This window comes from Amphiura filiformis, chromosome 8 (genome assembly GCF_039555335.1).
Source record: "Amphiura filiformis chromosome 8, Afil_fr2py, whole genome shotgun sequence".
NCBI classification, from domain to species: Eukaryota; Metazoa; Echinodermata; class Ophiuroidea; order Amphilepidida; family Amphiuridae; genus Amphiura; species Amphiura filiformis.
In genome coordinates, this window is record NC_092635.1 from 15,943,429 (window position 1) to 15,958,533 (window position 15,105).

Consider the following 15,105-nt stretch of genomic DNA (forward strand, 5'->3'; position numbering starts at 1 on the left):
AGGGCCCCCAAATTTTTGGGGCCCCCAAAATTGCCCTGTGTAGTGTGCATCTTCCATTTAAACCAAAAAACACCAGTTTTGGGCCAAAATATTATACAAGAAGTGCAAAATAGAATAGCAACATTCAACTTCAATTTGGGCTAAAACAGTCTAAAATTGAAATTTTTCACGCGCAAATGTACTAGTAAAATCTAACAACTTTGCCACTTAAGTGCAGATTCCTTCCTCATGGTGCGTTTGGGGGCCTCCAAATTTTGGCCTGGCCCAGGGCCCCAAAAAAGCTAAATCTGGCCCTGCTCCTATGAACTCTCACCATCCTGATGTTCAGTTGATATATAGTCAGTGGCGGCACTACAGGGGGGGTGTTGGCAGGGGGCATTTGCCCCCCATATTTTCTTGCCCCCCCCCCCCACTTTTGAGGCAAAACCCCAAAATCACGTAAATTTCCATTTTTTGCGGAAAATTTGCAAATTTTGCCCCCCTGAAATTCACTTTGCCCCCCCAATGCCCCCCCAAAAATTCCTAGCGCCGCCACTGTATATAGTCTCAAGCAGTGGAGTAGTGTGGGTATATCATATGGGAGGGTGGGGGGCAGCGACCATGATGGGGAGGGGGGCACAAGCCATTTTTTGGACATTTTCCTGTGGGATTTTCTAAATTTTCATATCGATTGAGGGGCATGTGCCCCGATGCTACACCACTGGTCTCAAATGTTCAGGTGAAAGTAAGTTCCTAGTTCCTAGTTTTCAGGTAAACCTAAGAGCTTATCTGTTGCACATCTCTGTACCCAACTGTCTAAGCACTCCTCTCCTCCCACCAGGCCCGAGGGGATTTCTCATATCCAGGAGGGTCTACAATGAGCAGTGGCATTGTCAGAAAAAGGCATGTAATGTTAGAGTGGGGCAGTATTCATGTTGTCTGTGAATATTAGGAATATTGTGATTTATTTGCCCAAGAGTGTAGTGTCTATAATACCACACACAATGATGAGGCAGCATGGAGGGTGGTGATTTGCTAATTGCGTCCCCCTAAATTTTTGCAAAAAGGAACACCCCCCTACAAATCATAACAGAAGAAAAAATGAATCAATAATTGCCATGTACATTTCTCATTTTAGTACGAAAAACACTGTTTTGGGCCCAAATAGGGTACAATTGCAAAATTTGAAATTGAAAGTCCTAGTAAAACCTGAACAAAATATGATCGTCTTCTGACCCCTAAATTTTCTGATTTAAAAACATAAAATAATATGAAAACCTATATATAAATGAATGAATGAATGAATCAATGAATTGTTGAATGAATGAATGAATGAATGAGTGAGTGAGTGTTGAATGGATAGATGAATGAATGGATGAATTGTTGAATGATCTGTGATCTGAGACGAATGAATGAATGAATGATCTGTGATGAATGAAACCAATGAATGAATGAATCAGCATAGCATTCATTCAACGATTCAATCAATCAATCAACATAATGTAAGAATCAGTTTAAATAAATAAATAAATAAATAAATAAATAGATAAATAAATAGATAAATAAATAAATAGATAAATAAATAAATAGATAAATAAATAGATAAATAAATAGATAAATAAATAAATTTAAATAAATAATTTAAATAAATAAATAAATAAATAAATAAATAAATAAATAAATAAATAAATAAATAAATAAATAAATAAATAAATAAATAAATAAATAAATAAATAAATAAATAAATAAATAAATAAATAAATAAATTTATAAAAACTAATAATACAAAAATTTTTAAATTTTTAAAATCAATCATTATAGTGCCGAGTAATGACGTCATTCATGCATATTTATTAGCAACCACATCTCCACTGGTATATAATAATTATCTAAATGCCATTTAGAAAAACATTTCTGATCAGCTCTACCCAAAAGCATTTAGTGATCAAATTTACATGGATTTTAGCAGCACGATGTCAAATCGAAAAAGTAAGTGTTTGTAGGCAATTCTTGTTAGGTATTATCCATTATATTTAATGTCTAATACACAGTATGTTTTATTTAAAAAGATGTACAAGATTTCTGTGCCTGATCAGTAGAGTAGGTCATAGTTGTTGAATTCGGCAGTCGAGATCAAACTTCGTAAGTAAACAAAGCCCGAAAAGTTGCTCAAATGACACGTCAGCGATGTGTTAGTCTCTTAAAAATGAACAAAGTTTGCTCTTGAATATATATGTAAGTCATCAAAATAGATGTCAGCAAAATTTAACTTAAAATTATCACAAAGATAATTAAATTGTCATGATTGTAAACGGTAAATTACGACATATATTTTCATTTTGTACGACAAGTCATGTCCTACTCCTATAGAAAAAAATATTAAATTTGTGTACATCGTGGAACATTCAACTACGCTTGTTACTCCGCGACTAATCATGCTAACTACACGCTCGTACAACGCTACTACGCGTCCATATTAGCGAGGCTATCTGCGTACAACTGCAACTAGATAATTAATATTATGAGTTGGTGGAAGAAAATGTCATCAGCTAGCTAGGGTTAACTCTTCCTGTACACAGCCTGACCAACAGCTTTATCCTAGCAAAATCCTACTCCTAGCTAAGACCCACTTGCGAGGAGGACAATTTTTGGCCTGTTTACAAACAGAGAGGTAGACAAACACTGTTCCGGTTAAATCCAAATATTCAAGCATTAGAAGGATGGTCCACAATAGAATGAATCACACTGCATGAATAGGGGGTTAAAAGCTGTGAAGTATTTCCATCAACTGATCAAGGTCTTAGCCAGCCATACAGTGGCATAGCTGCCGGGGCAGGGGGCAATTCCCCCCCCCCCCCGGCAAAAATTGCCTATTTGGGCCCCCTAGAGGAAAAAGGAGGGAGAGAGAGGAAAAAAGAGAGGAGAGAGAGGGAGAGGAGGGGCAGAGAGATGGGGAATCCATACGATATGCAATACCATACGATTATTATCAATAAGCCTGGCAAAAATTGTCTATTTGGGCCCCCCCCCCCCAAGTGCAGGTAAAATTTGGTGGCTTTGGGCCCCGGCCCCATACTGCCCCCCTGGAAAATATCCCAGCTACGCCACTGCAGCCATACGTCTGCACGGGCTAATCTAATTTTAGACGGGTATATTTAATGGATTTTACATGTGATAGTTCTAAAACAGATGATTTTAAGGGTATTATGAACTTGGGACTAATTCAAAGTGTATGTAAAGGCCAAATCGGGACATATTTGAACCCAGTGACCCTTCCGTGGGTATAGACAAGTTGTTTTATATTTGAGGGTCAAATTTTAGATTTTACGGGTGGTTTCTGATTTCTGGCTAAGAGTAAGACTCTGATTTCCAGGTGCTTCTTTTGTCCAGTTTGCCATTGTCAGTAAGTGTCAGAATTATTCGGACTAACAAGCGAGCATGACCTGAAGCTGAAACTAGTCGAAAAGAAGTACTACACCAATTTGAAAAAAGCTTTCGCACTGCTTGATTTAGCACAGTTTATAGCGTAAACATGAAGTCCGAATTATTGGATAATTGAATCACATCATCATCATCATATCAGCACATCATTCATGCATTCACCAATCAATATACATATCATCACATGATGCAGCTCACAGGCGTGACCTAGTTCTTTTTAAGCTATTGGTCAGCCAGTGTGAAAGGTCTTTGCAAAACACTAAACTTAAACTTCAAGTAGATCACAGTTCTTACTGAAAGCTATTACATGTACATGTAGTTGACCAATATAGTACGGTAAAATTTTCTTGCAAAAGCATGAGTTATAAACTATAGGTGACTGCCTTTTTGCCATTTGATGTCATCCCTTTTGCTTGACAAGTCTAGCATCAAATTTGTTCACCTATCATAGGTTCACATTCAAATCAACATGTTCAAAGCTAGAGTTGCAAGCTATTTAAAGTGTAGTAGGAATTGATGAAGCATCACACAGTGTAAAACAATGGAAGTTTAGAATTAAACACAGAGGATCATAGCCCAAGGTACTCACACCTCCTTCACTATGATTTCCACTAACTTCTCTGCACAGAGGTTTGAGATGCACCGGTCAAGGGCACGCAGAAACCGAAATTATTAACAAAATATCACTTCCTACCATTCCTTACATGAAGATATTTTACTAGATATTGATAGTTTTGGACTATAGCCTCAAATGTGAAACTATCGGTGAGCCAATTTGTAGGTAATGGGGCAACACATTCTGCACATCAACATAAACACAATAGGAAACTGAATATAAAGAAAGAACCTAAAGTTTTACAATTAAACAAGACAGCAAATAAACACAAATTCCCATGGGCACCCAAACCAACTTGAAAAAAATCAAGGGAATGTACCGGTGCGGGATTATTGAGGGTTCTAATCCCGCACCTAAACCTAATTGGGTAAAGTATAAAATTTAGCCCCTAAATGACCTTTGACCTTGTATGACCTCGATAGTATTTTTACATGTCCCCCTCATATCAAGGATTCCATCTATCAAGTTTTGGAAAAGTTTAAAATTTAGCCCCAAGATGACCTTTGACTTTGGATGACCTCAATTTCATGTTGTCATTGCACCCACAAACTTTAAGCCCAATCTGACAAAGTTTGAAATTTAGAATAGAAATCATTTGCAGTGCTCACTGAATTCTGGGAAGACATTTTGGCTGCCAAACCTGGATCAAACATTTTCTGAGGTTCCCAGAATTGCCCAGTGAACATTTTTTATCCACTTGCTGCTTATTTGTTGTGCACTTGTGGCAATTATTTAAATTTCCCCCTGTCGATGACCTTCAACATCAAGCAGGCTCTTTAAAACAACCCCTTCAACAGCGCACCCCTTGGTACCTATCTATATCCGAAATATCAGATTGATATGTTGAAGTGGGGCACACACAGACCACTCATTATTTTAGTATACTACATTGTAGATAGATGTTGTTGATGTAAGACTGTGTCAATTCAGGGATTAATGCTTAGATTGATCATCTTTGCAACAGATTGAAAAAAAATTTGAATATTTTTTGTAATCATCAGGATTTCATTAAATAATTTTCATTACTGAACACCCTCTACAGATACATTGTATATTGTATAAAACAACATGGTGAAATCACCAGCAGGGAATCATAGTTTCTGGATTTGGGAAGTGATTCAAAGTTAATTATTTCATTTTTTTCACTTATTTTAGTGTACATGTCAACTTGAAAGGAAAAACACAAGTTTGCTGCGTCGTGTGAGCGTGGATTGGATGCAATGGCTGATGAGGTACCCTGCCTGCCCAATATGATGGCGCTCTTTGAAAATGGTGTACCTAGTCTGGAGACGCTTCAATATGCGATTGGAGACATTGATCAACAGCTCACTGAGAATGACAGAAGGTAAAGAGAAAATAACCCCCACTCCATGTGTGATACCCTTACTTGTTTGTATACTTGGGTGTATGCACTTTTTGCCACTTACTGTGTCTTCTTAAAAAAGAAATTAGAAATTAAAGAAATAGAATGTGAACAAAAGAATAGCTTCATGAATATTTTAATCAAAGTTTGGTTAAACTCTTGTTGTCAGTGATGTGGTTTCCCCTTCCCATATAGGCAAGCTGAGAGTACAAACAAAAGTATACATGTAACATTATATTTATACATGAATCCGACTTGACACATTCCTACACCTCACTGGCGGACATAGCTGGGGCCTTCCATCCATTATACGCAAAGCCAGTATCACAGGCGTGCAGCGTTTACCGCTCCTGTGACGCGGCGCAAGTGCTACACGCTCCGATGTCTTGGATCACAATCCAAGCGAACTAAGCTAGTTTGTCGCGGATGGCCCCCAGCTTTGGCCGACTTAATCCTGATCATCACTTGGCTCGTCGGATTTGTCTATACTCAAGTCGAGAGTCGGGACTCAAGTACGGTCCATGGGATATGGGTATTTAAAATCTGACAGCTTGTGTAAATACTACTTGTGATTGCTTGCACTCCTATGACCAAGTGACTTTGTTATTATTTTTCTAGTATTGAAAAGGTCCTACAAGAGCTTGTGAAAGCAACCAATGGCTTGTCTGCTGATAACAATTATACCAATATCAAAGATGCCATGGATAGTTTGATTCATACACCGGTATTGGAGGAGTGCGCTTGTCTGCCACCAGAACCTGATGATGTTAACAAACTACTCAAAGCTATTGTAAGTACATTCAAATAAAAAAAACCATATTAGGCTGGGGTCACACAAGAGGTTGTGACTTTATCAGTGAATGCACAAAGGAGTGTAAGTGCATTTAAATAACAAAGCACTAAAAATTGCCTGCATTAAACTGCTAAATTTATTTGTTCAGTAGCTGATTGGAAATCCTTAAAAAATTTTGACAGGTGTTGCATGTAGTAAATAAAACACCACAACTGATTACACATTGGAGACAGTGCAATCGACGAGTGCATGGTGTGGTACATGGTATGAAGACATGGGATTCCCAGAATTTTTCACCATTTTTTGCTCTGGGAATTCCCCCCCCCCCCCAAAATGGTCATTATTTTCACAACCCTAAAGAAGACATGGGAATTCCCAAGAAAAAGGCACCGTTTTATTTTAGGCTTGGGAATTCCCAAAAAAATTGGCAAAAATTTGCCTGTCTTCTTTAGGGACACTGGGAATTCCCATTTTTTTTTGGATAAAATTTTGGTCTGGGAATTCCCAAAATCTATGGTACAAACTTACATGTCTTCTTTAGGGGGGAGGGGGTGCCATTAATTTCTGGAATAGCCCATTGCTCTTACTTGATGCAGTGTATCCAATACATATTCAAAGTGCCAGAAATTGATTTGGTGAATGTATTTTGATGCTCGTACATGATCTGTGTTTTTCATAAAAGTCTTCCTGAAAAGGTTGATCTTATTACAATCTTCTTAGAACATGTGGCTTCTTGAGGTCATCAGAATATGATCATATCATCATCTGTGGATTAATTTGTGTAGCACACAGTGGCATAGATTTCTTTTTGACATTGGATTGGAAAAATTACTTGAAGTATAGTGAATCCAGCACTTTTTAGCGACAGAACAAGTTTATGGTACAAATTTGTGCCATGTTGAAGCTAAATTAGTGAAATGTGGTGCAAAAAAGGAACAGATTCACACGAAGAGTGCAAAAATTTACACTTTTTAGGCTAATATGGCCAAATATGAGGTTAATTTGGTCAGAATTCCATGTACAGGTGTCAACATTGCGGGGTGATTGTATGGTCCATTTCCCTTTATCAAAATATTGGGGGATTACGATTATCCTCCTAACCCCCACCCCACCCCACTATGGTAGTGCAAGCAGGTCAAAGTATAATAATCATTATTATCTGTGTGACCACATTTTGTTGTAGTGTCCATGTTTACACAATTAGTTGTAAGAATATGAATAGAATAGGAAGATGTTATTTGATCTATTGGTAAAGTTTTTTTTTCTCTCCCGTCTGATCTACAGCTTCATCATTTGACATCATCACCAGGAAGTGAAAATGCTATCTTTGATCAACTCCTCTGCCTAGCCTCTCACGAAGGTCTGGGCTTACCCATCAGAGCCCCCAAGCCCGACCTTGTTGGAGACTCCAACTTCTCTCTAAACTCCATCTCCGACTCCAAAGAACAGGAAAATGACCTGGTATGGGAGGATATTCGATCTCGTCTAAAACGTCACTTTTTGGAGTGCCTCCAAAGCATGCCAACTACTAGTAAGTCAGAGAGCAAGATAATTCAGACCAGAAGAGTGGAGTACCTACAGTCTCTGTGCATTCTGTTCCCAGAACTTGAAGTGTGGAATAGTTATCAGCAAGTCAGGTCCCAGCAGCTTATAAACACTGTAAGAACACAACTTGGAGGTGCGCAAGGGGGAGGGGATAAAAATGATTCCAAATCTGAAATGCATACCCCAAGTATTAACACGCCCCCTAAGTTGAGTCTGTGTGACCTTGCCGGACACATGCAACAGTTGGTATCCGTGATTCAGCTCATGGTGAAAGAAGATGGCGATTTGTTTTTGACGGATGTTTTTAACGGCAGAGTGGATTTCATGCAGTGTATTCAGGATCTGTATATGCAGACATTGTCGGAGGAGCTCCAGCCGGTGATCAGCGATACAGTGACTACAGTGGTTGGAAGGGATGATGCAGGGTGTAACGGCAAAAAGAAAGAAGAAGTTGGCAATAATTTCCACAGTCATGTGGCTGATGACAGATTGTTTGACACAGCAGTTGAATCGGGTAAGTTTAACTTGTTTATGTTTTTAGGATTTCTGTCTAACACAAACCCATAAAGTACTGTTTAGTGTTGAAGGAGAAAGCTTTATCATTGCCCAACAATGTTGAAACGTAGTTTGCATGGAAATAATAATGAATGTTTTATGAATGATAGAGAATAGCCTCCTTATTTTAACAAACAACCAACACTATTGCAAAATAATAAACTGTGTATACATGTAGGATGTTACATCATGAATAAATTAACAATCATGCCTTCTAGATTATTACTTCATAGCATTAATTCAACTAAATACTAAAGTCATATATTTCTTGCAACATATTAGTGAAAATGTGTTATGATTCTTTTTAAATTTGCATGCAAGGTCATTTTCATTGTTGCAAGTCATTTGTATCGGGCACGGAATAAGAATTCTTAATTTCTTATTTCTCAACCCAAGGGCTAAGAGTTTTTATTTTCCTTGCTCTTTTTGTCATTCTGTTTCTTTCTAGTTTTTTCTTCATACATGCCAGCATGTTTATATGTAAACTTTACTTGAGCATTTTGCTTGACCTTGAGCCCATCTGGACCCAAGAGTATGTCCACCCGGACTGACTGATTAAACAAACAAACATATTTCTTGTTTCATTTAATGTCAGCCAAAGTTGAACTAAATCCAGAAGACTTGACAGCATTCATTACCATTGTGACTGGATTGGCAGCGTTGGACTCATACATGAGACATCTATTTGATCAAGTCACTAGGGACTTTGCTCCACCAATAGTGCCACGTAAACCAAGATCAACCATCAAAAGTAAGTATGCGGCTTGGGCTACTCCAGGTGAAATCCTTACACTCCTATAGAATATATGACCTTAATTTTCTACACAGGGAATATGAAGTTCAAATGGGGTTACCTGAATGAGTGACTCCATTTGAAATTATACCGCCTGTTTGGGATTTTAAGGATGTCTTCCATAGGGGGTGTATGAATTTCAAATAGAATAGCCAATTATATTTGTGATCCCAGCAAACACAAAAATATTTACAAAAAATGTATAAATGTTGGGTTAAAGGTATGAAAGCTTTTAATAACATCCAGATAACATTTGTAAAAACTTAATACAAACCATTCTAACATGATGGTACATTTTGTACAGATTATCTTTTGGATTTAGCCAGCATTTCTTTGTTTTTAATCATTTGACGAGTATGTCAGGCAAAATGCCTTAAAGGGGGTAACCCTATTGGTTTTGGATATGGATTGTCTTTAAAATTACATAATAATATCAAATATCGCCTCCTTTATGCTGCTTTGTGAAAAAACGAGAGCATTTTCAGCGTAAATGTGAATAAATACCCAAATTTGCAATCCAATACCTTGGTATACGTGAATTGCATTCTGGGCAGGCAATGACGAATGCTGACATGCTGTACAATGCCCGGCCCGTATTGAACGGAAAATGTTTTTTTTTTTTTTTTCGTACCGTATCAGAAAAAAAGGAAACAAAATAAATTTCCCCTTGCAATATGTACATTTCAAATGAATATAAAAAAGTTTGGGTAAAATGGAGAGGAAAAAAACCCTTCCGAGACCGGGTTTTGAACCGGGTACCTCTCGGGTAAAAACAAACGCGCTAATCAATTGAGCTATTTAGCACACCACGCTTACTGTTGCCGTTTTCATAACTATATACGGAGCACCGTCTCCTCAGCAGTTAGTGTGGTTCGCTTTTTCACCGAATGTGTATGACGCGAAACCAAAGTAGCTGTTGCGGAGACTGATATTTCGTTAAAAAAATCGGGGGGATGATGCTGTCGATCGGGTTACGGACCTTTACCCCCAGATGAAATGAGGCACATTTTACTCAAAGTTTTGCTGGCATATCTGTCAGGAGTATCTCCATTTATTTGTAAACCAGAATTGGATTTAACTTCAGCTTATCCAATGAAATATGGACCCAAAGGGTACCGTTATATTACATCAAACTTGGCTTAACTTTTCAAGAGAAAATTTCTCCAGAGAAGTTTACATACATTTATTGAGTCAATCCTTTAATATAAATTCCTTAGAAAAGTGCATATACATTAATTCTACTTTCCTGAAGCCGGAAACATTCAGGAAAGTAATCTAGATATTTGACATATTTCGTTCAACTTCTCATGCACTATTTCTCAAATTTATTAGTTACAATTATTACTATTTGTAAACACTTATACAATTACCTATGGTGATCCAATTATTTTCATATAATTGGATTCAAGATTAAATTTGTGGCCCTGTCCTTTTACCGCCAAACAAATTTAAGGCACAGAAATTTGCCCAACCCCCCCCTTTTTTTTTTTCTCTTCTTTTTTTTTTTTTTTCACTTGTGATTCTATAAGCCTCCACATGAACCCTAGCTATCCTTTTTGACAGCTGAACTCCCCAGGCTTATTAACGTCGTTAAAAACCTTCACAGAATCACTTGAAATGTGCGCCCTTGATGTCATTGACAAACGCAAGGATATTTTAGATAATTTATCTCAACTTTACAAGACACCTTTTGTGTAAGGAAGAGGTACTGAGCTGCACCCAGTATATATTCCCGAATAATAGCCAAACGTGTGCCTATTTTTGTTTGTGCACCGAATTCCTGAGTTTATCTTCCCCTATGTACAACATGTGCTATACTTGTACATTTTAGACTTACTTGTTAAGACTTTGGGCCTAAGAAAAAACAACCGTGGTAGCAGCGGGCTACGAAAACTCGAAAACTCCTCTATTAAATTTTTGGGAGAAAAATTGAGAACATATGATCACCCCTATCTTACTACCCCATGGCACCCTGGTGATTGAATTCCTCCTACATGTATTATGAAGCCTAATTTCCCTGTGCACCCTTGCACATCGATACCTTTACCATGCTGGCAAGTTGAAGGCTTGCGCAACAGCTTATCCTAAGCTTAATCACTGACACCCCGCCTGAGCCTGTGCAATCCACCCCTGATGACGTAACAAGCAAAATGCTGTTTTCGCCAATGCGCAGAAGGCCCTCAATCGGATATATTTTTATTCACTAATTATAAATGTAGTTATGAAGTGAGCAGGCCGACTATTAATTAGCTGTGCAAATATTTCCAAATGTGCCCAGTACTACTGCCCAGGAAGTGAAGTAAAGTAAATTGACTCCATAACAGTGATCATTGTAAGGGCGTAGAGCACTCAATGTATAATAAAAGATAGAAATGGCCAGAACATACTAGCGAGTTAGGCTACCTGCGGTGCCTAACTCAATAATTACACACAATATGGCAACTTTGCTTTGGCCGCGAAGCCAACCCATTTTGCATACCAGTATCTATATATCTATCATTTGTTCCCAAAGAATGAGATTGTCTGACATTGTAACGATATAATTAATGGCATTCAATGGTCATATATATCAGACAACATCATATCATTGGCAAAAGCTAATGTTTTGAGGACAATGAAAATAAGACGTTTAAAATTGATATTCTGCAAAAACCAACTTAAGCGATGAGTTCCCTCGAACAAGACAGATTTGACCTAGAAAAAGTTGACATCATGCATGACTGTGCCTGCTTTGCCAAAAGGGACTTTAAACATTCTCAATGCACATAACGTATACTGTTGTTGTTCACACAAATTTTTTAAAGATATGGATAAATCAGCCGCTTCTTTTTCTTATATATTAGGCAATTGTGATATTACAATTCATATGTATATCAATCATAATAAATATTTGGGCTAAAGATAAAAAATATTAATTTCAGCGCGATCAATCTGAGACAAGCATATAAACCATGTTAAGTCCACAAACTCGTGTACCTTTTTTTTCCCTGTGCAATATTGCAATGCTATAGTTATTATAGTTTCAGTTGGATGAAATATTACAAAGCGAATACAAAGTAACAATACTGTGTGAGGCTTGTTTCCGAAATGAGAACAAAATAGTCTGCATATTGTTATACAGCATTGTTTATGGTAAATATAGTACGACTCATTGTTGCAGCAACCATGTTGTTAATGTCAAACTTGTCAAAGTGATTGTGATTGTGTCACACAGGTATTAAATGAGAGTATGATATAGTGTCCGCTTCCTTTACTTACGTAGTCAGCCGGCTACCTTGAAAATTAATTCCGCTTCAAACGGGGGACGAACCCGTACGAACTTCACCCACACAATTTCTCTTTTTCCAGAAGAAATATGCATAAAAAGTTGCAACAAGTGTCAACTTGTAATTTATAATTATTCTCCTCGATAGAGATGAACTTGTTTTTGCAATAGACCTGCCCTTAATACATAATGTCCGCATTGTACACTGAAAGTGTTCCTGTCCCACTTTGTCTTGTCCTGCCATACGCTTGCTTCGGATATCATTAGATGTGGTCTAAATGGTCCAAATAATGTCCAGAAACGTATTACATGTATATCATTCTTTATATCTTCCCCGTCACATAGCCTCCATTATTAACTGCGACCACCAATATGTTGATTCAATCTGAAATAAATCAGAAAAAGAAAACAGAAACTGGGAAGCAACTTGCCAGTCAACCTTACCGCTATGCAAAATTCCTATTTCATTTCGCCGTTACTACACAAAATTCCTTATCCTAGGAATTAGAGGGACAGGAATTTCCTTACTGTTTAAGTTACCTGGGAAGTTACCCAGACATAGAACAGGAATTTGTTATTTCTATTCGATTTATTATGGTACCTAAATAACCTGATGAAATGCAGTGTATGCTTCCAACTTCCCGAAACCGACTTAATTGATCTTGTGAATTGCCTGGTGAATTGTTAACTTTCAATGGGATCATTCTCCAAGCCTCATGAATACCAACATTGAATGACCTCCCATTGATCTCCCAAATGACTACTTCACTTGATGTTACTGCCCAAATCCTGCCGCTTTCCCCATTTCCCCTGTCTTACATGTACGTACTAGACTCCAGATGACCTTGAGTAAAGCAAACATCTTGAACATTTCTAACCTCCTATGCTACGTACCTCTTTTTACCAAACTCCGTAAACACCCGATACTTTTATCTATTGCCTGAATCTGCTGGAACCCCTTTTATCGAGTTGCGTGACCATCTGACCTTTATACAATGTCTTCAGGTGACCCTGATAAGCCTGACCTGACCCAAGAAATTGTGACTTTGACTGCTCCTCCATTTCCTCAAGTTCCATGAAAAACTCCTTGAGCCTTCTTATTTTGCCCTCCAATTACCTCAAATTCCAATCCCATATTTTTCAACAATCCATACCTTCTGACCTACATTATGACCTTGAACTTCTTAACCATAAACGCTCAGAAAAGAAAGGCTCATGCTTCCCTGACTGAACAAAATCCTTAAGGAGGAGTGAAGCACCACAAACTTCAAAAGTCATAAAATGAAATGTCACATGCAATTGTTAACCAGTTCTGCAAAATTCCAACAGTCGGATAACGGTGGGACAACCTATGGCGATCTGACCCCGAATAACCCCAAACTAACCCTAACCAAATTTCATGAACCTACTACAATTTATACCAGTTTGACTCTGATGAACCCAGATTTACCTTGACGGTTTTTGGTGGGTTTTTTTCCAGTTTCCGTGGTCACCCCCAAATTTCATGAACCAACGACCCTCCATGGTGTTTGACCCCTAATGATCTCCCGTTGACCTTGACCTCTGTTTGCCCTGTTGGGTGTTCGCTCTGCAAATTTATTTTGGAAAAAAAAAAAAAAGGGCAAAATTCTCCCCTTGAAAAAGGGTATTTATATGATATCGCATGGCCCTGTCGCTCTTATGTATTCATCTAATTACCTATACATTCACTAATTTGGTAATGTGGCAGTGGCACCCCTTATAAATTTTTCCTTGCCCAGTTCTCCAAAACCCTGGCTCCACGGCACCCCTTTAATTGAAGGCACAAACTTCACACTAGCCAAAATGTTTGATTACCAAACCAATATAAAATTTTAATTACTATATGGTCTGGGTGCTTTGTCAAGTACTCCATTTTCTGATATATTCTCTCTACCTGACAATATGAATTATTCATGCCACAAATAATTTGCCCAATATTTTATTGCTATCCGATTCATTTTTTTTTTCCAAGCCAAACTGACATGATCACATCCTGGGTTGATTGCTGGACAAAATCTCTTCCTACCTGACACACACTATGACTTATTCATGCCCCCAATAATTTGGCCAGTATATTTTACTTGAGATCTCATTCAAATTTTTGATCCAGTGGATCACATGATTGCAACTAATTAAATATTCCTGAATTCTGACAAAACATTTATCACATCAGCAGTGGCACCTGCACCCTTTTTAATTTTGCCACGCCCATGTTTTCCAAGGCCCCTCCCTAGCCAATTTGACTACCCAACCAAATTTCCCTACCTAAACCATCCAAATTATTCAGGATACTAATCGTCCAAAATGTATTTATTTATTTATTTATTTTTTTTTATGATAATTTTTATCTCTTGTACACAAAGTAAAACTAATTAACCACTCATGAATTTGAAATTGATCAAGAGTAGGGCCTACTTATTCCAGCAACTTCGCAAGTAGTGGAGTGTCAGAACTCGATAGAGTCCATGTTTATAATTAATTTTAACTTTACTTAAAATTTGCTCACCCCGTTTCGACGTCCATGTCCACTCAAGTATCCATAATATAAGTACATAATCACAGTTGTTTCACAGGTGGTCCCAGCTGGTCTTCCCAAATTGCAATACTTGATCCCAACACACAGATTTCGCCATCATCAGACCATGATCGACAAATCGATCCATCATTGCTGTGACTCGCTGCTAGCTGCTGCATTGATGCTTGACTGGGGTTTCATTTACACCTCCATTTAATT

At 37.8% G+C, this 15,105-nt stretch overlaps 1 protein-coding gene across 1 annotated transcript in view; it reads left to right on the top strand.

The window, feature by feature from the left end:
* Nucleotides 1-1,884: 1,884 nt before the first annotated feature.
* Nucleotides 1,885-15,105, top strand: part of LOC140159435 (uncharacterized protein KIAA0825-like) — a 46,170-nt gene continuing 32,949 nt past the window's right edge. Inside the window, exons 1-5 of the mRNA XM_072182911.1 lie at nucleotides 1,885-1,968; nucleotides 5,192-5,381; nucleotides 6,018-6,189; nucleotides 7,477-8,251; nucleotides 8,888-9,043. Coding sequence (XP_072039012.1) covers nucleotides 5,257-5,381; nucleotides 6,018-6,189; nucleotides 7,477-8,251; nucleotides 8,888-9,043 — 1,228 coding nt within the window. The 5' untranslated portion in view covers nucleotides 1,885-1,968; nucleotides 5,192-5,256. The remainder of the gene's footprint in view (nucleotides 1,969-5,191; nucleotides 5,382-6,017; nucleotides 6,190-7,476; nucleotides 8,252-8,887; nucleotides 9,044-15,105) is intronic.